The 27,583-nt window shown below is 43.3% G+C and overlaps 1 protein-coding gene across 21 annotated transcripts in view; it reads left to right on the plus strand.

Annotated features, from left to right (window-relative positions):
- Window positions 1-27,583, plus strand: part of MICAL3 (microtubule associated monooxygenase, calponin and LIM domain containing 3) — a 1,349,174-nt gene that overhangs the window by 281,192 nt on the left and 1,040,399 nt on the right. For all 21 annotated transcript variants that reach the window (XM_069228050.1, XM_069228034.1, XM_069228049.1 and 18 more), the window contains one exon: window positions 18,164-18,536. In XM_069228050.1, coding sequence (XP_069084151.1) covers window positions 18,273-18,536 — 264 coding nt within the window. In that variant the 5' untranslated portion in view covers window positions 18,164-18,272. The remainder of the gene's footprint in view (window positions 1-18,163; window positions 18,537-27,583) is intronic.

Below are 27,583 nucleotides of genomic sequence, written 5' to 3' on the forward strand. Positions count from 1 at the left end.
AGCTCAAGCTCCCAGTCTTGGCTGATTTGGTTTCCTTGTGCACCTCATTGTAGATGCTCACATTAGACTCTGTCTCAGGTGAGGCTGCAGGTATGTTCCCTCACCACTGGCAGTCTTTTCCTTGAGTAGCAGTTTCCTGTCCGCAGGTGGTATTCTGTCTCTTGTTCTTGTATTCCTCAACACCAGTGTGCGGAGCTTCTTGTATGAAAAGGTGATCTCTAGATAAGCAGGAGAGACCACATATATCCTATCCTGATAGCCATTTGGCTTTTTCAGGTATCAAATTTAAGTTCAAAGGTTAAACCATACTTTTGAGGGGAACGAACCACAACAAAATTAGTTTCCTCTGGGTTGTTCTCAGCTCAGTGGCAAACGTTTGTAGATATCTGCTATCCTGACAGCATAGTTTGAGGGGTGTGGGTGGATAGGTAGCTTGTGTTTTTCTGTTGAATGTCTCAGTCCAAGTTTAAGGACTAAGTATTTTGTCCATGTTTTGCATTTCGGCCTTGATCTGCTGGAACTGTCTCAGTCACTTGCAACAAAAGGACTTTCTCTTAGATTATGAAAGAAAGCATGACACTGCACGTGGCTGTACAAAGAAATCCAATAGGGAAATTGCAGTGGGAGGTGCGGGGAAAGGAGACAGCTATTAAGGGAAACAAGAGGGCCTAGTCCTAGCATAGTACACAGATTTATCAGATAGAAGCTAATCGGAAGTTACTGGTTCAATTTACAAACAAAAACGTGTGTACTACTTTTATTTAATCCTGTGTCACCAACTATTAGTAGCTGGCTGGGCTTAGCCGATTTTCCTGCACCTTCTCTTTTCAATAGGAGAGGTAAAGGGAACCGGGCCTTTGGAGCATGGACATTAGTGGAAGGAGGGGGACTTAATTTGTTGCAACAAGGGACATAGAATTTCTTTCAATGCATATTATTTTTCTGTGGAAGTTTGGGTCAGTAGGATTTGTTTGCTAGACATATTTTATGTTGTAGGTGTTGAGGGCCATAACTCACAAAGGTAGTTCCATATTGAGCAGACCCCTGCAGGTAAGGGTTTCTCTTGTGCTACTTTTTGTTTAATTCTTTCTGAGTTTTTGGTAGCTTTACTGCATGAATCTCTGGGCTTTACAGCATACCCACAGTTATAGGGGTGGTACGTGCGTTCATGCACTTTACGGCAGGTCAGGAAGTGTATAGTGGCCCCTTTTAAAGCTGAAAACACTATTTTGTACTGAGACACTGCACTACTTGGGGAATCCCGGCCTGGGGGCTGAGGCTGATGGTTGCTAAACTGTAAACATGTTTGTTTGGTTATTTATTTTGGTGAGAGCCCTGCAGGTACCCCGTAACGGTTTATCATAAAACTGGACAAAACAGGGGGGCGGGGCTTGGATGGACAAGATGGCGATTCTCTAGTCTGAGCTTCCGCTTGATCCTGTCTTCCTTTATACTGATGTGCCCAATACTAGACTGTGGTGCTGCTGCCGCTCCCCTGAAGACCCCAGGAGTAGTGGGTGCCCACTCGATCAGAACTGCCTTGGTAGCCTGTGAAGCTATGGATGGAGGACGAAAACTGCGCGTGGCCCATGATAACGGCTGGAAGCTGCGATCAGACTCTCGGACGGTAATTAGGAACTCTGCGGCTGATGAACGAGGGGGGCTCTGTCCCGACAGAGTGCGACTGGTGGGTAATGGCAGCACACCCTAGCAAGGGGAGAGACTACCCCCAACTGTTCAAACCCCATTCCTTGGCTGTGTGTAACATCCGGGACATCTCTGGAATTGCCAGCTCAGGTTGAAGGCATCCATTAGATGTCCTTATACAGGACTTGGGGTGTCAGGCCCACATTCTACCACGTGGTTGGGGGGAGAGGGTCCTGAAAATGACAGTGCATGACTGGTGGATTCTGTTCTGGCGCTGTGCTTCGACATTGGAGAAGAAGGGGCGATTGGGTTTGAGAACTGACTAGTGAAAACCCTCAGCCTTTCCACTCATAAGGGCCCCTTCTACGGCAGTGTGTGACCCATGCAGAACTACAGTTTCCCCTTACCCCCTTTTTTGGCTTGGTGGCTCAGGGTGGGGCCAGCGACTTAGAGTCCTACTACTGGGTTTGGTTGGCCAGGGGGCTTCACCCTCCTCACTCCATTGAAACAAAGTGTAGTGAACGAGACCTGGTTGATACTGCTCCTAGGGTGGGTGTGCTATCCTGAATTTTTGATTTCCATACCCCTCTAACACCCTTCCTTGAGGTCGCTTGGAATAGACCTGAAGCTTTGGGTGCATACAGACATCCGATTCAGACCGATGGAGGGCCTGACAGCTCGTGCTGCTTGTGGCTGCTCGAATCCCAGGCCCCTTAGCCACACAGATAGCAGCACTCCAGTGATTCTGCAAGCTATCCAGGATTCAAAGTTGGCATTAGAATCCAAGATGAGCAAAGTGGGGATGGACGTGGCCCTGTTGAGGTAGGGGCACCGAGGGGGCAAGCTTACCTTACCATCTGGTTTCATCATGCTTCTTCGGGGAGAGGGATAGTATAGGTGCAGTTGGGGAGTCAGAGTTTGTTCTGTTTGTCTTGCTGTATTGTTTCCTGTAGGTTTAGTGCTGCAAAAAAATTAAAGTCTGGTACCTTTAAGCTTCCATGCTGGAATTATCCACCTCAACTGCAACTTTGCTGATGGGGACTAGCCGGCACCTAACAAGTGCCAGTGGAATTTAAATACATGTCCATTTTCCAGCGCATTACTTACTAACCCAACCAACATGCATGTCTATACAGAAATGACTTGAAACTTCAATGGCCTGTTCGACCACATAGAGAGAGGGATGGTGATGTAATTTGCTCATTGCCATATGCCAGCTTTTATGATGTTACAGGAGGCCAATCTCTTGGGCACCAGGTTTGTGTTCCTGGCCAGACATGTTCACGCAGGTATACCATGCAGCATACTCCTGAGGATCGTGGGGGTTTGCGATCCTACACCATAAGACTGTCATTGGTGGTCTCCTGGATTATCTCTGTTGTTTTATATGATTCTCGACAGCTCTCCAGCTCCATCTCACTATACCCTGTTGACTGTTTACCCCTCAATTTGCAAATCCACAATGACGATCCTCGAAGGATTTACACTGAACTTGCCCCAAGGCATGACGATCATTGTGGGGATTTCGCTGACACTGTGGACGCCTCAAGCTCACCCAGACCACCGGGGATGGCGCAACAGACCGGGAAAGGGTTGACTGATTGGGTGAATGGCCTGGGACTGTGCAACTCTTGGAGTATCTTGAACCCAGGGGTCTAGGGCTGTACTTGCAAAGGCAGCACAAGAGTCACCCTCTCTCGGATTGAGTTCTTGCTGCTTCTCGCCCCTAATCTCTTACACCGCAGCCTACTATATGTTACCAAGGGATATATCAGACCAACTACCTGTCAAATCTCGCTTTGGCATCTGGGACAATGGGGAGCAAGCCATGTGGTGTCTCAACACCTGGTTCCTGCTGGTGACCGTAAACCCCCCACCCCCCAAGTTTCCTGCTCTGCGAACTACAGATATTCTTAGTGATCAACCAGGGCAGATTGGAGAAGCCTGAGAAGTTCTGGTCAGTTTGTAACGCCTCTAAGAGGTGACTGCCCTTTCTTACTTTAGATGTAGAGAGCAAGAGAAATAGCAGCAGATCATACCTTGAGACAGCCATTTTAAAATCGGAAGGTAGTAGCCAGGGTCATCTGGTGGAGCCAGTGAGGCATTGCCTGGCAATAGGTAGGGTTTTCCTTATACAGCTCTGCCTGGGGGAGTTCCGTCTGTTGGGTGGCCTCCACCACGCAGTAAATGATTCAGGAGGAAAAATCATTCAAGCTCCTGTACTGGTTAGCCACCAAGAATCCAGAGTGGTTGTGCACGTTGTGACTGGTCCGGAGTGGTAGTAACAACATCTCCTGCAATAGCCTCTGCTTTTGCCAAGTGCTACGGATCCCTTTATGCTGCAGCCTGAAGGCTGAATTCCTGCTGATGGCAAGAAAGCAGATACCTTTCAAACAGGATGACCTAGACTAAACAACACTGGAGGGAGTGGACAAAACTCTGATGTTAACCCTGTTAAGATCCCTGAACCAGATGGTTACCCCGATAAATTCTACCACAAGTATTGAAGGTCAGTCTGCTTATTTTGAATTTTAGTAGCTGAAATTTCAGATTAAAAAAAAGAGTACATCAGGACTGTAGTTTAGCCCTTTTCCCATTTACCTTGTGCGTTTCTGGATCGACATGTGTAAGGCTGAATCTGATACACCCTCTATGGGAATGCTTCTGTTGGCAGTATTACTGTATGCAGCCTATGCTATGCCCTGCTTATTTCTAGAAAGGCCATAGGCTTGCTGCGGCTCTAGACTCATTTATTCAGTTTATGGATAACGTGAACTTAAACAGTAATGTTAAAAATTGCAAGTCATGGTCATTGTCTCTAAAAATAAAAATCTAGGACCTTTAGCATCAAAGGTTGTGAGATAAGTGAGATATTTCTCTTATCTTGGCGTATTGTTTGATACCTCATTGGGTTGGTCTTTGCTCTTAAAACAGACCTATTATTTGGAAGGGCAATTCATGGGGTATTTGATTTTGTAAAGAGTTTAGGTTATAAATCTGTAGACGTTATCAAAACACATAATGCTAAGTGTATATTGAATGCTTCCTAAGAGTGCAACATCTGGTGGTATGTTTCTGCACAACCTCTCCCGATAGAGGATAAGAAATTCATGAGAAGGTTGTTATTCTTACCAAATAGTGTTGCTTCAACGATAGAACATGAAGGGCTTGGGCATGAGTTATATAACCAACTTGATAAACTTGTGCCCCTTGTTGTTGTGGCTCAAGATCTGGATCAAACTAACACTCAACCTGCTTTTTCTGAGAGACTGCCTTGAACTCACGATGTGTTATTAGTACCCTGTTTGAAATTCCTAGAGTTGAACTTTACTGCGCTTGGTCGGCCTGAATTACTTAACCAACCAAGTAAGATCAGAAAGTCTGTGTCCTGTACCACAAAAGCCTTTGTTTAGTGAAAGCAGTCTAGGAGAGAAACTGGGACCCTGTTGAAACAGACATTTTGTTATGATTCAAACCGCACTGTCAATTGAGCCTTATCAATGGAAGGTACTGTCTAACTTTCAAAGATACCCCCTGACCAAGTTCAGGTTGAATTCTTTTCACTATGTACTAATATCAACTGGATCAGCTAAAGCTTCCAACATTTGCCCACGTTGTGATAATATCTCTAGACAAGACACCTTGCACTCAATCATGTTTTTCCCAATGTATAGTGCTTTAACTAACATTTCTGTTTGTCCTATATCAAAGATGTTACATTTTGAACAGGTCAGACCAGTGCTTTTGTACTTTAAACTCTAACCAGATATGCCAGATAACCAGTTATCAGACTTGTCACTCCATTGCCTGTTTCATTGCGGGAGCAGTTAGTGAGAAGTGCAATAGAAGACACATGAATTGAGTGTTTTTTACTTTTAGCTAATTGTAGTTGTTTTATCTGAAATTCATGAAGTGGTTTTATGGATATTTCTTTTAATTAGTAATGTCATTTATTTTGATACAAGATATCAAGTTTTGAACTTGATATCAAATAATCCTTATGATGAATCTACAGCAAACTCTGCTGAGTGATCTTATCGCTTATCATGGAAATGTATTCGAAGTAGCTAGATAAGGGCTGCTTCTCCCCTGAGGTGTGCCTTGGGACCACTGTGGTACTACTGAAACCAAACTGTCCTCCAGGTCGATGCGCCTCTTACTGCTAGATCCCCCTCATTAACGCAGAGGTAAATCTTTTCACCTAAGTCTTGGCAAAACGCCTCTTCCACGTATTGGCTCGCCTGAACCATCTGGACCACTGTGACGCTTTCCCACATCACAGTACGCAACACTGCATCGGGAGGGTCCACTTATCCTTGTCCTGTTTTCGGTCCTTACAGTGCTCCATGGCATTGGGCATTCTTGGAGAAGGTGCTACTTAAAATAAGATTTGGCCCCGATTCACGTTATGTGTCCTCATCCTGCATGCAGAACCACAGGTCCAAGTATGTGTGAATGATGCACTGTCCTCTAGCTTTTCGATTCAGTAGAGGACCAGGCAGGGATGTCTCCTACTCTTCGCCCTCCCCATAGAGCTGCTGGCAGGGTAGGTGCGCTGTGAGGCTCAGGTTTGGGGGTTTAAATGGGGATTTCCAAAGGAAGACATGATTGTCCTATATGCTGTTCACTGCCTGTTCCTGGCATGTCCTATTGTGACTGGTCACCTTATGATCTACATTCTGGAGACCTCCGAGTTTGCTCTGGCCTATGTGTTAACAAGACCAATTCTCTCCTGGTTCCTCTGCGGGGTGACTATGGAGCTGAGACCTAGCTGCTTGGTCTCCTGATACGCCACCTCAGTTTCCGGTACCTAGGGGTGCGCATGGCCTGGGAACCCGAGTTAACTTGGAGTCTGAACCTCTGACCGCTTCTCCATAGGACTCATGAGGGACATGGATAGATTAATCAAGTTGCCTCTCAGGCAGAGTGGCACTATTTAAGATGATGCTCCTCCTGCACATATTGTTGGTGCTTCAGAACTTCTCCCTCTTATCCCACAAAGCTGGTTTCAAGCTTTAGCAGCAAAAATATTTAGGTTCCAGTGGGCAAGGAAGTTCACCAAACCCTGGACCAGGTGTTGTCACAAGAGGGATTCTGGGACCGAATAGGAATACAGACGGTGGGGTGGGGGCTTATGGGAGGACACTTGCATAAAGTCCTTTCAAGACCTCCAAACTGATGTAGGTTTACAGAAAACCTAATTCTTCTAAAATTTACAGCTACAACATTTTCTGTTGGACTGCCGAGAGGCTGCTGCTGAGGTCCCTGGGTATAATTTGCTGAAGTGCCTACTTATAGGTGTCCTGGGGAAGGGAAGTGTTTCTCAGGTCTATGGGGTTCTGGTAAGCCACTCCCCTGACCTAATGTCCAGTATATGAGCATAGTCAGAGTGTGGCTGGGTCTCCTGGAGGATGACGGCTGAAGGGTAGCATGTATAGTACGTTGTACCCTTGCAGTCTCTGCACACCTGTGCCTCATTCAGCTTAAATGACTCCATCATACTTACCTCACACCCTAGCTATTGTAGAAAGCCCATTGACTGCCTCCACCCACCTGCTTCAGATGCCAGAAACATGAAGGGGATTTCTACCGCATGGTTTGGCATAATATGCTATTGGTCACAGATGTTTGCCTCACTGTCAAAAATACTGGAAAGCTCGATCACAGCTTTGCTGAAGGTTGCTTTGCTGAGCGTTCTAAATGATCTGGAGGGCTCTTGGCGAGCCCGGACACTAGTGGGGCTTGGGGTGTTGATCACAAAGCGAGACATTGCAAAATACTGAAGATCAATCACCCCTTATCCTCCCAGTAGAAGAATGGAGGGCAGAAATTTTCGATGGCATGTGGGGCTGTAGATAGACATGCTTTGCATAAGTCCGCTATCTAGTGTTGGGCTCGGAGCGTTGCAAGTTGTTTTTGTTTGAAGAATCTTTTTGAGTCATGAGATCGAGTGACTCCTCCTCTCAGTGGTAGTGTGCATAGGCATCAAGTCCTTTGTTTTCTCTCTGCTGTCTGGTTCAGCCGTGTTTCCTCTAGCTCTGGTAGATCTCGTTTGGTCTCTTTGAACTTTCCTTTCTATCGTTCTTTTGACAATGGTATAGTATTTCAATCATGTGTTTCCAGACTTAAACTAATCGATCCGGTTCTCGGTGTCTAGGTCGGTTCAACTTCCTTAGCATCCATGCTTTTCTTGGGCCTACTCCATCAAGTGCTGTTGAAAAATGCAGGGCTAATGGAACGAACTCCGTTTAGGTTTTGTCTTCGATGCCACGCCAAGTTCCCACACACGGATCAACACTTGGTTTGCAACCTGTGCTTCTCCCCAGAGCATAAAGAGGAAAACTGCAACGCTTGTAGTTCTTTTCGCTCTAAAAAGACTCTCCGGGACTAAAGAGTGCATCAGTTAGAGATGGCGTCGAAGACACTCCCAACATCTTCGGAGAGGAACATGCATAAGAGGAAATTGTACATCCCGTTGAGGAATTTAGGGTCCAGTACCAATTGTCAAGAAGTCACTTTCTAATACATAGAGCAATTAAGAAAGCTATTAAACGACACTGAAGCCTGGAAAGAAGAACCACACCAATCAGTTAGTTGTCAATATCTAGTGATGGCCTCGGGGACAGTCAACGCAGTGACCTGCATATATGGGAGACTAAGAAGGGAAGTAATGAAGTCACTATAGGGCCTGAAAGATAAATGGGAAGCAGGCCTTGGTAAGGTGATTGAGGACAAGGACTGGGAAAACATCCAATATAACACAACGAAGGCCACAAGAAATGCCCAGTTTAAGCTAACTAATTTCTATTTATTACGTGGAGCATACCTAACACCAGAGAACATGAATAAGAGGTCTTGTATAAACACAGCTAAATGCGGTCCTTGTAATGAAGTAAGCGACACATTTTTTCACATGCTCTGTGGGTGCCCTGCACTGGGGAACTTTTGGAAGGAAATCACGGACATAGTCTCGACTGTTTTAGAAAAAGAGGTCCCATGTTCAGTGGACCAATGCTTGCTGAGCTTGTTTCCACACACCTCTGAAAAAAAGATCACTAGCCGATTCTGAAAGGTAGCCTGTGTGCTTGGGAAACCAGAAATTGTAAGAGCAAAGAGGGTCCTCGCATAGCCACTTCGAAGACAGAATTCGCCAAATGTACGGGATACGAGTCAGACTCAGAGAGGCCAAGAGAACGGAAGAAATGTTGGTGCCCATCTACGAAGGGGGGGGAGACATCCTGTAAATGACAGCCAAAGAACTGCCAGGACTGCACACCAACTGCAGTCCCCAAGGATAGCGTAAATCCCTGTGCCCTAACATCAAGAATTAAGTGGGATGAGACGCATGAATGGTGAGGTGGCTAGGACATTCCCACAGAAGGGGTGAGGGAAAGGATGAGGTTTAACGGTATTAAACCTTGAGAAACTATATATAGACTACATTGTAACACTAGGAGAAAAATCAGGAGAGGGCGATTGCACTATATTGTAGATTATACTTATAAGAGCTACCTGGATATAATAGGAGGTACTAAAGACCCTCTCAGAATTACTACTGACGACATACTGTTTTGCTAATGTCTAGTATGTAAGTAATGACACTTGTATGTAAGTAATGGCACTCAGCTGGTATTTCCATTTTCCACTAATCGCGGCACTGAGTGCTCGGCTCTTACTCCATGCCTACAGGCAGTGACCAGATGGATGTCTGAAGGCAAAATTAAGTTGAATGAAGATAAAACTGCAATAATGATATTGGGGCATTGTTCTACTTTGGGGCTGCATTCTTCCACCTTCGACCCAATAAGGAATCTGCCTCCCCTAAAGAGAATGTTAAGAGTCTAGGAGTCTGGCTGGACCTGCGACTTACAATGGACCCCATGTAAAAAAGATTTCTGCAAGCTGTTTGTCTACTCAGGCTTCTGAGAAAAGTCCTCAGAATCTTTCCATTTGCTGCTAAAAGACTAATTGTTCAGGCCCTTATCTCCCAGCTTGACTACGGTAATGCTTTATACCTTGGCTCGCCAAAGTATGTAAGCAGAAAACTCCAGGTGGTTCAGAATGCCTCTGCCCGGCTTCTCCTAGGCATACCTAGTCATATGTCTGTCAAGGAGACCATCTTCTCTCTTCACTGTGTTCCACAGCTCTGTACTATATTCACAGGTCCCTACACAATAGAGGCCCCACTTTGCGAAGGTCATTAGCCTCTTTCTACATGCCTCCCAGACAGCTCAGATCCTCATCGGCTGCATTAGCTAGACTTCCAGTTGTAAAAAAAACAAAAAAACAAAAAAAGAAATCTAGTTACATGGGGGTGGTACCTCTGTGGCCTATCTAGGAAGTAAATTATGTAATTCCCTTCCCCTCAACCTTCCGCTGACCAGCCATGAGCTTTCCTTTCGGTGACTGCTTAAAACTTGGCTATTCAGAGCATAAGTTTCAGACTGTATTTTGAAGGTCTGCATTCAGTACTGGGAGGCCCTTGGGTAGCCATGCGCTTTATAAATCCATAAAACATAAGTATTGATGCAAAAAAAGCGCAATAAAAGTCTGTGTACAAAGAACAAAAAAGAAGAAATTGGACATCAGGCAGCCCTCTTGATCCGAGATGCTGAGTCAGACGTCGATTCTGACACCGAGAGCCAGTTGATTTCAGCAGCACAATACTGGAGTACACCAGCACTATCTTCGCACATGAAGACTTTAAAAAAGACTTCCAAGCTGGTCGGCGGTCCACCACTGCCTTTGGGCCATGGTAGGATCTGAAAATTATATTCAGGTGCCGACCCTCTGGTTTGGCACCAAAATTTGCCAAGACCAAGATGTCTTCGCCACCGACCAAAGACTCAGAAGCAACACTTTCAGTTCCAAAAAAGGTTTAAATTCTGAAAACTTTGAAACACAGGATAATGGTTTCCAAAGACTCCACTATTTCATCTGAAGGGACTTCATCAGTGGAGGTTATTTTAGAAGTAATGGATGCTCCTCGGCGCAGGATCCGTATACAAAAGGGAAAAATAATTGCATGTCCTCTTGTTCCAATTAAAAGGAGACTTGCCTTTCAAGAAACATTAGATACTGCTCCTTCTCCTAAAAAATCTCCAAGGATAAAGGCCAGGCTCCAGATGAACCTCAGCCTTCTCCACCTCACTCTCCTGTACTTCCTCCTACTCCTCCACCACAAAAATCACCTACAAATTTCACACAGTCACAGTTCTCCACAAGGGTCATCGTCACCTTGTGGAGATGATTTAGGTGATGTTCCACAGGATGTAGATCCATGGGATTTATATGATCCAGATCCCATACTCCCTAATGACACTGATTTGTATCCAGCAAGGCCTTCACCCCCTGAGGATGCAAAAGCATACAATCGGTTTATTGCAAGGGCAGCGGCATATCCTAATGTACATATGCATACCAACCCTATCGAAGAGGCTTTCCTCTTTGATACGTTGACCAACACTCATGAAGAGTCAGTTCCTACCCATGCTGCCAGGTATGCTTAGACATGCCACAGAGATCTTTAAGGAACCTGTTAGGGCAAGAGTTATTACACCAAGGGTCTTTAAAAACTGCAAAGCTGCACCTTCAAATCCAATATTTATAAAATTACAACTACCTCCTGATTCTATAGTAGTAAGTGCGGCAGGAGCTTACACAGTAAACCTTCTTCACACTCTGGGATTTACAATCAACTTTTTCAAATCCCATCTCCAACCCTCACAGATACAGCCTTATCTCGGAGCAGTTCTCAGTACTCACTCGGGGCTGGTATATCCAAACCCAGCACGAATTCAAGCTTTCCAAAATCTTCTGTCTCAATTGCAGGAGAACCACACTTACACAGTGAGACTAGTAATGCAGCTGTTAGTGATGATGGCTTCCTACATTGCCATTGTCCCTTATGCCAGACTACACATGCGTCTATTACAGGAGTGTCTGTTTTGCCAGTGATCTCAGTCACAGAGTAGTGTTCAGGATCTAGTGTTGTCGGACCACCAGACTCACCGCTCTCTGCAATGGTGGAATCCCACCAACCTTTCAAAAGGGCGGCCCTTTCAAGACCCTGTGCCTCAAATTACTCTCACTACAGGTGCACCAAAGATAGGTTGGGGAGCTCACCTCAGCAACCTTACGATACAAAGCAGATGGGATCCAATTCAACTATCTTATCACATCAACTACCTGGAGTTACTAGCAGTCTTTCTAGCGTTCAAAGAATTTCTGCCACAACTCTCCAACAAGGTGGTTCTAGTCCGAACAGACAACATAACCATGTACTGTCTGCAGAAACAGGAGGGGACACACTCCTCTCAATGTTCCCTTCTAGGTCAGACAATTTGGAAATGGGCAATTCAGAATCACATTCAGGTACTGGCAGAATATCTCCCAGGAATGGACAATCGGTTTGCAGACCTAAGCAACAAGTCCACAAATGGGAACTTCACCCAAACGTACTTCACCAATACTTTCGCTTGTGAGGAACACCAGAAATAGATCTCTTCACTACCATACCATAAAAAATTCAAAATGTCAACATTTTGCGTCCAGATAACCTCAGTCCAAGGACAATGCTGTATAGATGAATTGGTCTGGGATATTTGCCTATGCTTTTCTGCCTCTCCCACTCATTCCATTTCTGGTTCGCAAACTGAGATCAACATCACTCACCATGATCCTTGTAGCCCCCACATGAGCACGTCATCCTTGGTACAGAACACCGTTGGACCTGTCTGTGGTTCCCCACCAGAAACTTCCCAAAAGACCACACCTTTTGACTCAAAAGCGAGATCAGATCAGACATCCAGACCCCCAAATACTCAATCTTGCGATATGGCTCCTGAAGTCGTAGAGTTTGGATATTTACAACTTCCCTCTGAATGTGTGGACATTCTTAGAGGGCACGTAAACCTACAACTAGACAGTGTTATGCTTCAAAACGGAAGCATTTTGTATTCTATTGTCAACCTAAACACATTGATCCACTCAAAGCATCAGTGCAAGAAATTATCTGCTACGTTTACAAAAGGCAACTTTAGCATACTCTTCTATTAGACTTCATTTAGCAGCTATAGCTGCTTAACTCCAAAACAGACATTACTGAATTCCTGTAATTAAATCATTTATGGAAGGACTTAAGAGAGTTATTTCACCCAGGGTTCCTCCATCTCCAGTATGGACCTTTAATATTGTCCTTACTAGACTCATGGGTCCACCTACCCATGCACTCCTGTTCTCTGCAGTATCTTTCATGGAAAGTTGCCTTTTTAGTGGCTATCACTTCTCCACAACATGTAAGTAGATTACAAGATTTAAATTTAGAAGAACCCTCTTCCCAAGTACATAAAGATAGAGTAGTCCTTAGGACAAACCCTAAATTTCTCCCAAAAGTAGTTTCACCATTTCACATCAGTTGAGTTACCTGTTTTTAACCACAGCCAGACTGTCGCTGAAAGATCTTTGCACACACTAGGTGCTAAAAGAGCTCTTATTTTACATTGATAGGACCAAGAGTTTTAAGCTTTTTGTTGCATTTTCAATGCCTCACAAAGGCAATCCAATTTCAAAAACTGGGAAAGCTAAACGGATAGTCAAGTGTATTCAAATTTGTTATCTAAAAGCTAAAAGACAGTTACCTACAGCTCCTAGAAGCACATTCTACTTGGAAAAAAGGTGCTTCCTATGGCCTTTTTAGGAAACATTCCAATAGCAGATATTTGTAAAGCTGCTACTTGGTTTATACCGCACACATTCACTAAGTGCTACTATGTAGATGTTTTAGCTTGCCCCCAAGCAAGTGTTGACCAGGCAGCACTCGGGACATTTTTTCAGGCTACTCCAACTCCTACAGGCTAGCCACCGCTTCCCTGGAGAGGACTGCTTTACAGTCAATGCAAAGCATGTGTGTGTACAGCCACACATACCATCGAACAGAAAATGTTACCCAGTAGACATCTGTTCGTGGCATGTAGTGCTGTAGATTCACATGCACCCTCACTCCTCCCCGGACTCCTGTGGTCACTGTAGTAAAATTCTTCTACAAATACTTTACATATGTATATACAGTGCGTGGGCATCCTATATATCTATACATAATATAACACACTCTCTCTCTCTCTCTCTCTCTCTCTCTCTCTCTCTCTCTCTCTCTCTCTGTCTCTCTCTCTGCATGTTGCTCTTTATGTACAAAAAATAAGCTTTGATTAATTAAAAAAAAAAGGAGTGGGGGGGACAAAACAAACCAGCATCAACAATGCTAAAAATGTGGCAACTAACACCAGACCTATTGGCTCTGCCAGTGCTTGTTGTAAATTTAACACTAGCTTTGTGAAAAATGCTGCTGGCTTCAGTGACGTTTGTTCTTAAGAAATTATGTAATTTGAAGTATGTTTCCAGCTACCTTCTGGATCAGGTTGCATATACCAGTGTGGGATTTAGTGAAAGATGGGTTCATACATCACAAGGTTACAAGGAAAGCTTCAGCAGGCATAGTTTTGTGCTAGAATAAGGATGCAGACAGAGCCTACACTTTCCCATGTTATTTGTGGGACCATTTATATGCTTATTTACCTGTGTAGCAAAAATAGTTGTTTATCCTTTATCTCATTGATGACGTTTCCTAGCCTCTTCCTCCATTTCGAAGCCGCGGATGTTGCTGAATCTTAACTTTTTGTTAGGTGAGATGTGATGATCTGTGGAAACATGATCTTCCAACACACTCTTGCTAGCTGCCCCAAACCTCTTGCCTTTCGCAGGTGATAAGCTGTAGTTCGATGGCTTCCTCTTGTTTTTGACTCCATGCTTTGTTCAGGTGGTGTCTTCATCAGTGGTGTGGATGATTGTTCCTGGGAGTAATCTTCTCTAAATCAATCTGAAGTAATGGTGGTGAAGTACCCTTGTCAAACATAGCATTTTTTATAGAACGTTTATTTGCTGGTCCCTCACTTTCCCAAAAGCAAGTTATGTATGCACATAGCTAGTTTCTTGCGCCCTGCTTTCTGAAAGTGTTATTATGAACTGCTCGTGATTCTTGGAGGATAATGCCCAAACCTCATTTCTTGTTTGTCCCTATCCTGGATCATATGCTGTTGGTGATTCTTTTCATTGGCTGACTTGTATCCTCCACTACTCACTCCAAGGAACTGTTTTTCTTTTTCCGTTTAGCACTCTGTGAGAGGGCACGTGTTTTCTCGCTATCTATTTTTTTGTACTGCTTTCCTCATCAAATACACTACCACTGTGTTGCTCCCCACTCTTCCCAGGTGGGTTTTAAAAGGACAGCAACAGGGATATCTTTGTTGGGTATGGCTAAAGAGCGAGCTCTATGAGTTGATCATGTTTTATCTCCTGTAATCCATTTAAAAGCTTTAAAGCACAGATTTTGGCATAGAAAGGCTCTTATGGCACTAGGGGAAGGGCCATATGCTGCACACTCAGCTGGCCTGTGAGGCAGAAGGTGTACTTCTCATGGTACTTCTCCTTGAGGCTCATAAATCTGCTCCCTAGGCTGCTGCAGAAAACCAAATTATTGAAACAAGTAGGAACTAAATTAGGCCTTGGGAAGCCAGGCCCTTCCTTATTCTTTTTAAATTCTGTCAGAATTCCCAAGTGTAAAGTATTTGACAAATACACCATGCCATTTATAAAGATTGAAAACATTGAATTCAATGTAAAATTTTGAGATACCATAAGATGTTACCTTTTTCCTTTAAACATTGGCAAAGCCAACAGGTCTAATCTTTCATTAGATAGGCAAGACTTATGGGCTTTGCCAGTGCGTGTTCAAGGCAACTTTTAGGGTGAACAAGCCAGTCTTGGACCACTAGGCTGCTGAAATTCAGTGCCACACAGACAGCACACTAAAATACCCTTACCACTCTCCCCATCCTTGAGAAACAAGTTGCATTGTACAGTATAGAACTTAGAATTAGTTGGCAACATCCTCATAAAACAAGTCCAATGACATGTAGATGTGCCTCACCCATCCACCTTTGCGGATGCTGAAGTGGTGTGAGGTGACCTTCATCAATGTGATATAAAAAGTCAGAAATACTTTTAATAAGAAACCGGATTGTGAAGTTTTTTTTTTTTTTTTTTTTTTTTACACACTTAGTCAGTTGACTTTTCATCTGAAGTATTATTGAAGGGGATGTTGTGAGTCTTCTAGCCATCACGTGTCTGCAGCAAACTCATTATCATGGCCGTTTTCTATTTTGTACGTCTCGAGCAAGAGAGCACAGCTCCTGCTATGCTCGCGTATGAATTATGCTGAGCGCACATGCACACATCCGCTCATGTCCGATGACGCAGACACCGCGTTCCTTTCCTCACACGCTCTGATTATCGGACACTGAGAGAGTGCTCTTTATTCCTCATGCACTCATGTCAAAGATCGAGTCTGGTAAGACAAAGGAATACCAATTTCAATCTTGTGTTTACAACTTCAAAAACATCCATTTAACCCTGTAATTAATTTAGATTTTCATGAAAATATTTTTAAAGATTATTCTCAATGACTTTTCTCATTTTAAATACACATTTCTACTCAACTTGATCCTGGGCTCCACTATGTAAAAGTATTCTCACCTACTCTCTATAGATCCATAAATTGATTTCTCTATCTCCATCAAATGCTATTAATTAAAACAAACAACAATAAACATTTTCTGTAATGTATAATCTTAAGAAGAAAGATACTCATGTGCTCGGAATCCGTAAACAAGAAGATTGAGTGTTTGTGGGGTGGTTTATGGACTGGAAGTTGTGAGTTTGTCATTTTACGTTCTAAGTTTGGATCTATAAAGTGTGCTGCTTGGCAGTGTTAAAATAAAACGTTATACATGATGCTACCCTTCTATTTTGCCATAAAAGTGGGGGCATAAAATGCTACAGAATGTTTGCTGGGAGCTTCACAAGCCTGTTAATAAGCTTTAAGGGAATAATTTGAACTGGACTTAAACTGAATAAACATTTTTCAATTAAACTTGTCAGTTGATGGCCTGGGGCCCTTAATCCCAGTGGTTGGTGTTTGTTGATGATAATTCATTGAGATAACACCAGGATCCACTCCTCTGTTAGAAAGCAAGTAGGCACTGAAGCACCATATCTATTTCGGCCTGCTGTTGAATTGTAGCAGTGAACTGTTTACCAGTAGAAACTCTCCCTGGCAGTCTTCAATCTTCTGTGGTCTGGGATGCTCAAACAAGAATATGTCTAAGCAGTCTTGACAACTGAATGGATAGAAGGGCCAGATCTCCAGGACAAGCCTCATGCTAGACTAGTTGGAGAGATTTCTGTATGTCATTTCCTTGGCTCTGATATTCCTCCAAGGATCATGAGCAGCCTTAAAGCCTTGGGTACCCAGACAGCCCTATTTCCTTGTAACTCCCCTATTTCCAGTGTATGCTTTCAACATCCTGCATTTTTCCTAGAGTGTGCTAGCTGGCTATTTGAATGAAGTATTCTGTTCAGGGACTGGAGAAGATTCTTCACTCCTTCCTACAGTTGCTCAGCTTGAGCATCTGTTCCTGATGTTGTCAACATTGGTTTTCCTCATGTCTTGCAGTGAAGGCTTCCACCCACCACTTGCAAAATAGCAACAGAAACTTGGAGTTCTGCCAGTAGTTTCTGCCTAGTGTCATGATATGCCGTCATGTCATTCTCCAGACTCCTTGTCAGTGGAGTTTGGCTAAGAGGTCTTCCTTACGCAGTTCGCTGCCTTAAGCATTTTCTTGGCCTTTTTCTATTCTCTTGCTGTCCAGTCTCTCTGGTTGGAGATAGGCAGTATGTAGGAGTAAAATTAAAATCCTGGTCCCACAGATACTCCTAGTCAACACTTTCTTCTAGTCCCACCTCCTATCCCATTAGTCAGAATCATCCTCTCAGATGACTTTGTTTTTAGGAGCAGAGGTTTTCACACCCACGATTTGGTGACTGGATGAAAAGGTTCAGTGCTCAGGGGTAATTGGGCATGGTAGTGATAGCATGCTTGAGCCATATATGCAGTGTAAAGTGCAGTACAAGTCAGTAGAAGAAACACGTTTGACTAGTAAGGTGAGTCTCAAGGCTATAGAGGCACCAATTCCATGTTGCGGAGCTCATCCTTCCGAAAAGAACAAGTATGCTGTCTTAGTAAGATTCTTGAAAAATTACCTTACTTGGAGAAATTTTGTGAATGGAAAGTAATATATTAGTTTTATTTCAGTATTCAGCACTGTTGTGGCAGTGCTCATGCCTTGATGCGTCTTGTGCCTCTGTTCATTTGATTGGAAACGTACCAGTTACAACACAGTTTATGTTAGATATTTGTTAATAAAAATAAAAAAAATCGGCTTTAGGAGAGTATGGTTATCTCTGTAAAGTTATTCATGTCCGTATTTGCAGTGCATGCTTGGTGTGCAGAATGCTTACTTTGGATTCTTGTTAAAGCTGGTCCTCTTTCAACAGAAATATGAAATGTCCCCAAATAGATGTCAATAACTCCCCTAATACTTGTGTGTGTAATTTTTTTTAGGTTAATCATGTTTGCATTCTGGAGCTGAAGACTTGCCTAAGACTTGCCTACAGTCAACGGAGCACGGGGTTCCGCCTCCCTCGGGGAACGGCCTCGCTGGGAGGGCAGCATGGATGAAGCCCGGAATGAAAAGGTCAAACAGGCACATGTTCTTTTTGACAAGTTTGTCCAGGCTACTACCTGCAAGGGAACACTAAAGGGTTTTCAGGAGCTTTGTGACTACCTCGAGCTTAAACCTAGAGATTACCGGTCGTTCTACCACAAGCTAAAATCTAAGCTCAGTTACTGGAAGGCTAAAGCCCTCTGGACAAAGCTGGATAAGAGAGGTTGCCATAAGGACTTCAAGAAGGGGAAAGCATGCTCCAATACCAAGGTAAGGACATATATTGCTTCAGAAAAGCTGCTAATTTTATAGAAGTGAGCCTGTAATTTGTAAACAAAATGCACGCTTATTCAACCTCAGTATGAATCATACTGAAAGCTACCTTCAACGTTTGTTCAAGAGTTAACGCAAGCCGACTTCAATCATAAGGTAAAGGGCGATGCAGACTGCCTCCAACCACAGGTAGTGGGTTAATGCAATCTGCCACCAGTCCCAGGGTAAGGGGTAGCACATACAGCTTCCAGCCCCAATATAAAAATTAATGCAAGCTAGACCCAATCCCTAGTTCAAGGTCCTGGGTAACAGCATTTAAACCCAGGTGTTGGTGAAAGGCACACTGCTAACTAAATACATGCTTATTTGGGTTTAGTGAGCTTGTGGAGTCAGTTCTGGACTGTAATGAGAACTAGAAGCTTAATTAAATCTTTATCGACCAGGATAGGGTTTGAGAGAAGGCCATACATATTTGCACAAGTGTTCTCGACTACTATACAGATTGCAACACTGGTGGTACTTTGTGTGAACATGAATTATAGATTTTGTAAATGTGACAGTATAAAAAGTTAGTTAAAAAAGTAGAATGTTTGACTGCAAGGAGAGGGGCAGTCCAGACGCCACACGGAGTACCAAGGAGAATGTGTTCACTGTTCAAGGTGGTTACAAAGTGATTTAAAAAAAAAAACCATACTTTCATTATAAGCGGTAAGACTATATTGAATGTAATGAAGGGCAATGGGGCCGGCCATCAAAGCTTTCAACCTTCCAATCCTATTCCGATTGTTTCATTTCATTTGCTCCAGATTGGATGCTTTGCCAGTTGTTCATTCAAAGCTGAGGCTAAGCATGCTCCTGCCTTACAACCTTACCCCTTTGTGGTTAAATTTGAGAACCTACATGTTGATCTAAATGTTGAATCAGCAGTTGTCTATTCGATTACATCACTCTATATTCTGTTAAACAAGTGGTTTTCTGGGTAAATCAATTAAAAGAAAATCCCTGCTTACCTTTTTATCCTCCTTTAGAGATTAATTGACCCTACTTAAATCTTTTTTTTTTTTTTTTTTTTTTTTAAGTATCTACTGGTCAGCCCACGGTATAGCACCTTCTGCATCATTTGCATGTCACTTATGGTGTACAATCAGCAGCTGGAGCCCTGCAGTTGTCAAACAGAAGCACAGTGGATCATTGTACTAACTTCTGAACTTCTCAAACACCATTGACACTAAAACAAAATGCTTTTTTGAGAGGCTGCAATTTTCTTTCCTCCTAGTAGTCAGGATAGTTTTTATTCTCTGATGGTTACTTTTAACCTCAGAGTTCTCACCTTGAGTCTCCAGACATGATAGTTTAACGTTGAGATAGCTCTCCTGTGCTGACAGGTGGAACCACGGCTCCAGCTCAACCCTGTGATTCTCTTCTGACAGGATGGTGGTCATCCTGGTGCACTGATGTTAGTTTCCCCCCTGTGCTCTACTATGCTAAACCTTAGTTGCTCTCCTTGGAATGTTTCCCCTACAAACGTTTTCTTTTGTAGTCTGCTGGCAGTATGCTTTTCCCCCTTCAAAGAGGTTAGGGCTTAAACAGTGTTATTCCTGCCACAAACTGATGTTGCTTTTGGACCTCAACAGTGGCAGACTCTGGGTCATGTGAAAAGTACTGCCGCCTGCACTCGAATGTCATCCAGGAGTGAGGAGACTAAACTCTTCATGGCATGATCCTGTAATGAATATTGACCTGTGCCTGCCTTTGTTCCAGCTCCGGCTCACCTTTGAAATATATGGCAAATCATTTGACAAGTAGCATCATAAGTGAGATTCTTCTGCTTCTTGACATATCTCCTGCTTGAATGGGAGTCCTTCAGTCAGCAATCCACCTTGTCCTCTGAGCATGGAACTGGTGAAGGCTCAGCAGGTTGCCATTCTCCGCTTCTGTATCAGAACACCGCTATGCCTTTTCTAAACTTTGCAACCTCTGGCATTGTCTCTACTTGGATTGAGCCTTTAACTCGGGTTTTGTTGACCATCTTGTGCTTTTTTCAGCCCCTGTCCTTCTGATGCAGTAAGTTTGGACACAGCCTGATCCTTTGAATTTGCTTCCCTACTTGCGTGCTTGTTTGACCAGCAACAGAGGATGCTCCCAGGGGCCCACCTTTCTGATGGTGCTAACCTGTGCAGCAGCCCAAGAAGTTTGTTTTTGCATGTTTTGCAGATACATTGGGACGTGACACCTGAGGAGGTCAACAAGTACAGCAGTCATCTAACACCCCCTCTCCAGCCCTCTTGTTAAACGTCATTAGTTCATCCTCTGGGGGGGAGGGCACATGTGGCCTGTAAGGGGGGAGAGTGTGTGTCCTTAAGTTTGGCAAACTTGCGGATCATAATCAATGACGGTGTGCCCTAGATTGTTGAAGATGGCTTATGCCCTTTCTTTGTCAGTAGTTGCCTCTTCTCCTCAGCTCCTTCCTCCTCTTTAGATGACCATGCCTGTATTCTGCAGCAGGAGGTTTTCATTCTGTTGAGCAAAGGGGCCAAAGGATTGGGACCAATGGACAGTATTGGGCAGGAGTGCTTCTACTGTAATATCTTCTCCCTAAGTGTTAACCTTCTAGTGGACCTATTCGCCTCCAGCAAAAGCACCCACTGCCTCTCTTCTGTGGACTTCATTTTCTGCTGACAGGGGCACTAGGGGTGCTTTACACCTGAGTGGAACTTTCAGCTTCACTATGCGTTACCACACATTCCTCTGAATCTTTTATTTCTGTGGAAGGTGCATCAGGTCCATGTGCGTGTAATCTTTATTGCATCGTACTGGTAAAGGGGGGAGTAGTAGTCACATCTGTGCTGCCTGTTTGTTGACCTCTTCAGTTTTCAAACAGGGCACACCTTCTGTCACAGTGGGAGGGAAAGGTTTGCATTTCAACCGTCAGAGCCCCCACCTTCATTCCTGGAGAGAATGGGATAACCCAAGTTTGTTTGATCTGCCTGATGAGATAGCATGGGTCAGCCTGCCAAGTTGTTGCCCCATGAGTAAAAATGTTTGACCTTTGGTCACCCATTGGTTCTTGGTACCCTGAGGAGGACGTTGACCTGCTCAGGACACATTTGCCCAATGTATTGCTCTTTCTGCTGTCCATAGCCCTGGAAGACATGTCCGTGGGCACTCGCAATGGTTATTTACTGCCCCTTCAAGTATTTGTTTGGTTACTACATCAGCTGCCATTGCTCTCCTATTGTGCGTTTATTGAAGGGGTAGAGTTTTCTGTTTCCCCCTTCACCATTTGACATGCCATATTCAGATCTTAATTTGGTGCTCACTTTTCTGATGGTGGTCACCTTTCAAACCGATGCACAGTTGTCCATTGAGGCTGCTTACTATGAAGAATATATTTGTGATCACCATTAGCTCATGCAGACAAAAGCCTTCAGCTTACTGTCTGCCCTTCTTTCACTTCATTTTTTACTGGTCTAGCGGACTAAGGCTTCCTTCCATCCTAACATGGTTATTTCAGTTGAGGTGGCTCAACCCATCACCCTGCTGATGTTCTATCCATTTTTGTATGCCATCAAGCAGGAGATGAGTCTGGAACATCTAAATCCTCAAGGCTGTTTCTACTGCAACAGAACCAATTACTTTTGTGTTGTTGACTAACTTTTCGTGGGCTATCCTGGCTCTTAAGAGCAAAGTGATTCTGAAGCAGACTATTTCCTGCTTGATTGTTTTAGGTATTAAGTTCTCCTGCATCCTTCCGAAGAAGAGTCCCCCGAGGATATGACTCCCCATTTGACGACAGCAACGTGTACCAAGTTTTTCAAGCTCTGTCGGATATTTTCCTTGGTACATGGCCTGTTTCCTCAGGTCCACACCTTGGAGGTGCTGCTTGATTATTGATTCAAGGGGTGAGAAATGTAAAATTTCATAGCTATTGTGAAAAAATCTTTCCTTTCTTTCAAGAACACAGAGGCAAGGATTATGCACTACTTTGATTTACTATGCTCAGCAATCTATTGAACAAACTACAACAAACTAAACTATCTTGTGACTACAAATTCCATAAGACCCTAACAGTAAGTAATCAACTGCTTCCATGGGAAAAAAAAGCCTACACAGAAAAATACTTTCTCTTTCTTCGTGCATCATGAAATTCCATCAGCCAGCACTCCATTGATGCTCTTGCTTCTGATCTGATCCTGAAACGAACAAAACATGAGATTCTACATTCACCAAGACGCTATTGCCATTAACCATTTCATAAATAGTATTAAGAATGCATATACTTCTAGGCAATTGTATTCAAATTCCTGGTGTGGGTGGGAACTAGACTGTCCTGTAGGATGGGATAACCTTGTTTTCATGTCCTTAATAGAATGAACTTTTCCTTCATAATAGCTTGGAAATTGAACACTTCATGTGAGGGCTGAACTTTTTCTATGGTTTCGACAAATTTAGTAGGACTGTATATAACAACAAGAGCTTCGGAATATGGAGACTTACAGCCTCATTATGAGGACCGACTGCCTCATGGTAACGGTCAGACCACCGCACTCCAGGCAGTCGGACCGCCAAATTACAACTTTGGCCAGTGTCCCTGCCTAAAGAACGCCGTCCCTGCCAGGAACATCATTCCCGATGTGACGGCAGTCGGGGTTCTAACCAGCCAGAGTGGCGCTGAACTCCATGCTGCCTGGCTGATTACAACCCTTCTTTCCGCCAGCCTTTTCATGGCAGGACCCTGCCATGAAAAGGCTAGTGGAAAGGCAGTGCCGCAGAGCCACAGGGGGACCCCTACACTGCCCATTGTCCAGGGTGCTGGTCGGCCCCCTCTGTGCAACGGTATAGTACTATATAGTAGCAGTGTTCCTGCCGCACTGACCGGTCAGCATGGCGAGGAAATTGTAATACACTCAGGTGGAATTGGGGGGATGGGGTGGGTACGGCGTCACCGCCATGGTAGTGACGTCCTCCTAGTGAGTATGATGGGACCCCCAAACTCCTAATGAGGCCTTTAGTCTGCATATATCAGTAAATGTTGATTTGTTTGGGCTATCTCAGAGTACCACTTCGAAAACCCTAAACTGACCTGGGTAATAGGTGTTATTGGTAACCTCAAACACACTCTTGATTCCCAAGGAATCCGTGGAAACAGATGTAGCACTTTCGTTTTGTCACTCTTGGAGGCCCAAGGTGTACACAAGAACCATATGAAAATGCATTTTCAAATCATTTATTGAAAGGATCATATTCTTACAAAGAAAGCATGAGCTGAGATTATTAGTAAAATGAGACATTTTTGTCAGTCATATTTCACAGCGGTTCCATGATATTTCGGCATGAACTGCTCCTTTCACAGAGTGTAACATGGATGCTATTTATAAAATAAAACACTTTCCTTATCACATTGTGACTGAGGTGCAGAACAGCTACTTTGGTTTGTCTACCCTAAACGGGTTGTTTTACTAAGAAGCACAAGAAAAGAATACAAGGGCATTACATTCTAATTGTATGACCCCGGACTAAATGTGCAGACTACAGGGCAACAAAGCCTACCAAGAATAAATGTGCAGTAGATTCTGCTGTTTACTGTAAAATATGTAAAAAGTAATCATTAGAAAAAGATGTCTTAGCTAAAACGCGTCTAAAATGAAGACTAAGCGCAGGCCCTTCAACACCCTCCGCTTGATCGGAAGGAGACTACTCAAGAAAACACAGCAGCACTAAAGGAATATAAAAAGCCTAAATTAACACAATTACATACTTTAATAATCCAGTCAAATGGTCAATGCCATTGGAAAAATGCCAAATTAAAAACCACACAACTGTAAAACAAAAAACAAAAATGAATAAAGCAAATTTTAAAAACAAGGAGCCAAACTAAGAGTCTAGGGAGCACTGGCAGTGTGGAACGATACACCTGAAACGTTTATAATGTCCATACAGCCATTGTGTTCCATATAGGAACCCCCATCCACAAAAGAAGCCTGAAGAGCAAGTTCCAGTCAGTGCCATTCCATTCAGCAGAAGCTGAAGCCATAGGTGCCATGAGTCGATCCTCCGAAGAGGTGCCAGAACCTTAGAACCTGGAGCGGAAGCATCCATCCAAAGTGGTGAAGGCTACTCATAATAAGAAACCTGCATCAACATAGGACAACACTAGAGGTGCATCTGCAAAGGACGCATGAGCAGATTCCTATCCATTGCCTGTGACAATTGTGTAGCAGGGCATAAGTCTAGTGCACACTCAAAAGAGCACCATAGAGAGTGAAACATTGGCTGTACACTCCGAAACCACAAAGGCCAGAAAAACAAAGACCAGTTCTAGCTCAGTTCCGGTAGCAGACACTCCAGAGTATTGTACCGTGCATTCACAGCACAGAAGTACGCCTGGCAGTTCCATCGCCATTTGACCTTGTTGTGGAACATCCACTGTAGAGCAACAAAAATGGAACCAAAATAAAGAACAAAAGAGTAACACAAGCAGAATGCTTCCAAACTCACTTGAACATAAGGAATGTATAAAACAGAATCACTCAAAGTACAGTCTGAAATGTAGAAACAAATCTAGACCCAGCCACTTCAAAAGTGTGCCACTCCAACAGTATTTGAAGCATTAAAAATGCGGTGCACAAGTTCACTGAAGTGCAGCAGCAGGTTAGTGATCAGGGGCGATTACACTTCTGAGGAAGGTCGGGCAACTTCGTAATCAAGTTTCTTGGGCAGATATTAGTGCCACGTCTTTTTGAAACAATAAGTCTTTCATTCAGCTTGACTTATCAAAGATAATTTTAGAAATGGGGACTGTTGGCCACTGGGTAACTTTTCCAGTTGTGTTTGCAGGATGCTATAAGATATTCATGCAGAAAGTCATGACCTTGGAAACAGCTAATACATAGGGGACACTTAGCTTAATTCCACAACACCCTTGGTTGTTCAGAATCAAGTAACTTACACTGGAAGGATACGGAAATACTGACTGGCACTCCCTTCAAATAACTTAAGTTAGCCATCGATGCATTACCAGCTCCATGCAGTTTAATCTCTTTACAGATTAAGTGACCTAAAGAAATTCAATGTTTGTTTCCACCAATAAAACGTCTTTGCCCCAACTCATACATCTGTCATTGAAGGGAAGAAACCAAGCTTCATGTGTAAATAAAAAAATAAAAAATCCACCCGTCTGCTTGCATCTGCCTACTTAAAAATGTTTCAGACATGATCCAAATTGAAACGTCGAGCTTGATAAAGAAACAAAACCATGACTGAGCTATATGTCTGAATGAGTTTCAGCAACTGTGAAAGGCAATTTCTCTAAATGCTCTATATTAAGCAGAGTGTACAAGGCTTCTTTTTTTTGCCATCTGTTGCATCCTTGACAAGTTATAAGCCAAAAACAATTCTGTTGCGTTCAAATATTTCCATGGCACACAATTTCATTTTAAAACCTGCATTGTCGAACTCTATTGCAAAATTGATCTCAGCTGATTTTGACCATGTTGAAGGTTAGACATGTCATTTTGTATATCAAATGCAGGTGACACAATATTATTCAATGAATAAATACGAGTAGAACATGTAGTCATGCCACTATCAACAACAGCCAATGCCTTTTCTAGATTTTCCGTCTCAATATCTCGCAACCGTTCAGCAGCTTCCTGTTGAGAAGTTTTCCAAATTTAATTGTAAGTGGCATACATGAAATGTTTATATTGGGAAATATGGGACTTGTAAATCCATGTTTGAAAGAAGTGAAAAATGTTTAACTGCAGTCAAGGTGAAATGTTCTAACCTCTGGCATAACCTTCCTACGCTTTAGGTAGTTACCACACTCTAGTGTTGAGACTGAATATACCGAGGTTCTTGTCTGCTTTATTTTAAACCTGTGGAAGAGTTAACAAAAACTCAAGTTGCAGGCATTGGTGTCAATGGGCCACCCTACCACCCATCTAAACCAGAAAGTAATGATTGTATGCACCATTCTGCACCTTTTCTTCATTGTAATTCATGTACTGTTTCCAATTGTCAAACCGTGCAACAGAGAGAATGATAGATTTTTAATGTTAGCTAGCTCAGGACATGTAGTTTAAATATATAATTTCTTGAGGAATTCACACATGGCCAAAATAAATCAGTGTTCTGGACCTGCAAGTGTCACGTACCCCAAACTGATTTAAAATTCATATTGCCTTTCCAATGTCATAACCCTTGAGGGAGAATTGGAATAAAACAACTTTGTGTCAGCATATTTTTCTTCACTTTGGAGGGCGTAAGCCTATAATAAAACAAAACAGGGTCTGGAGGGGGCATGACCAGAAGAATAAGGGAACCTTTTCAATTAATGTCGGGGACTCCCTACAGGTGGTGTTAGGCATTGCTCCCACTGTATGTATTTAAAAACAGCACAAGGATTACTAGCAATTTGTATATAGTGATGTGCATAATGAAGGTAGCAACACATTTCCCCATAATTCGCAGAATTCAAATAGAAGTCTTCATTTCCAAATACTGTGTAGGATTCTAATTCAGGTAGCATATTAGAAGCGGTCACAACATCCCATTTATCAGAAATGGAACCTGGGGTGACTGTTACCCGTAGCAATCTTAAACATAATGAATTTGCCAGGTCTCTTTCAGACCAAAACGGTCATAGGGACCTTATACTAGGCAATTCCATTATGGGCAGGAAATACAGTAGTTTTCACAAGAGACAAGTCTCTTCTGACCTCGTGAAGAAGAATGGGGTGTAAGTACTTCAGCTACCAGTTCTGGAGAAAAAAATGATTGAGGAGGGAGATTCCATTCAACAGCAAAAAATACTGCAACAAATCCAGTCCAGATGAAGAGAAAAAACAGGGAAAAAAACAATTCAAAGGTAGAACCGTGGGGGAATCGAATAAGTGTTTTTTCACCCAAAACAATTGTGCACATGCACCATGCAAGGAAGTATGTGAAGAATTTGAAAAGAGATCATCTGGGTCAGCAAAGTAACCCAAGGCAGTCAGTGCAAAAAACAGGAACCTCACGCAGCAAAGGAGGGCATGTAAGTA

The sequence above is a fragment of the Pleurodeles waltl genome, chromosome 4_1 (genome assembly GCF_031143425.1).
Source record: "Pleurodeles waltl isolate 20211129_DDA chromosome 4_1, aPleWal1.hap1.20221129, whole genome shotgun sequence".
NCBI lineage: Eukaryota > Metazoa > Chordata > Amphibia > Caudata > Salamandridae > Pleurodeles > Pleurodeles waltl.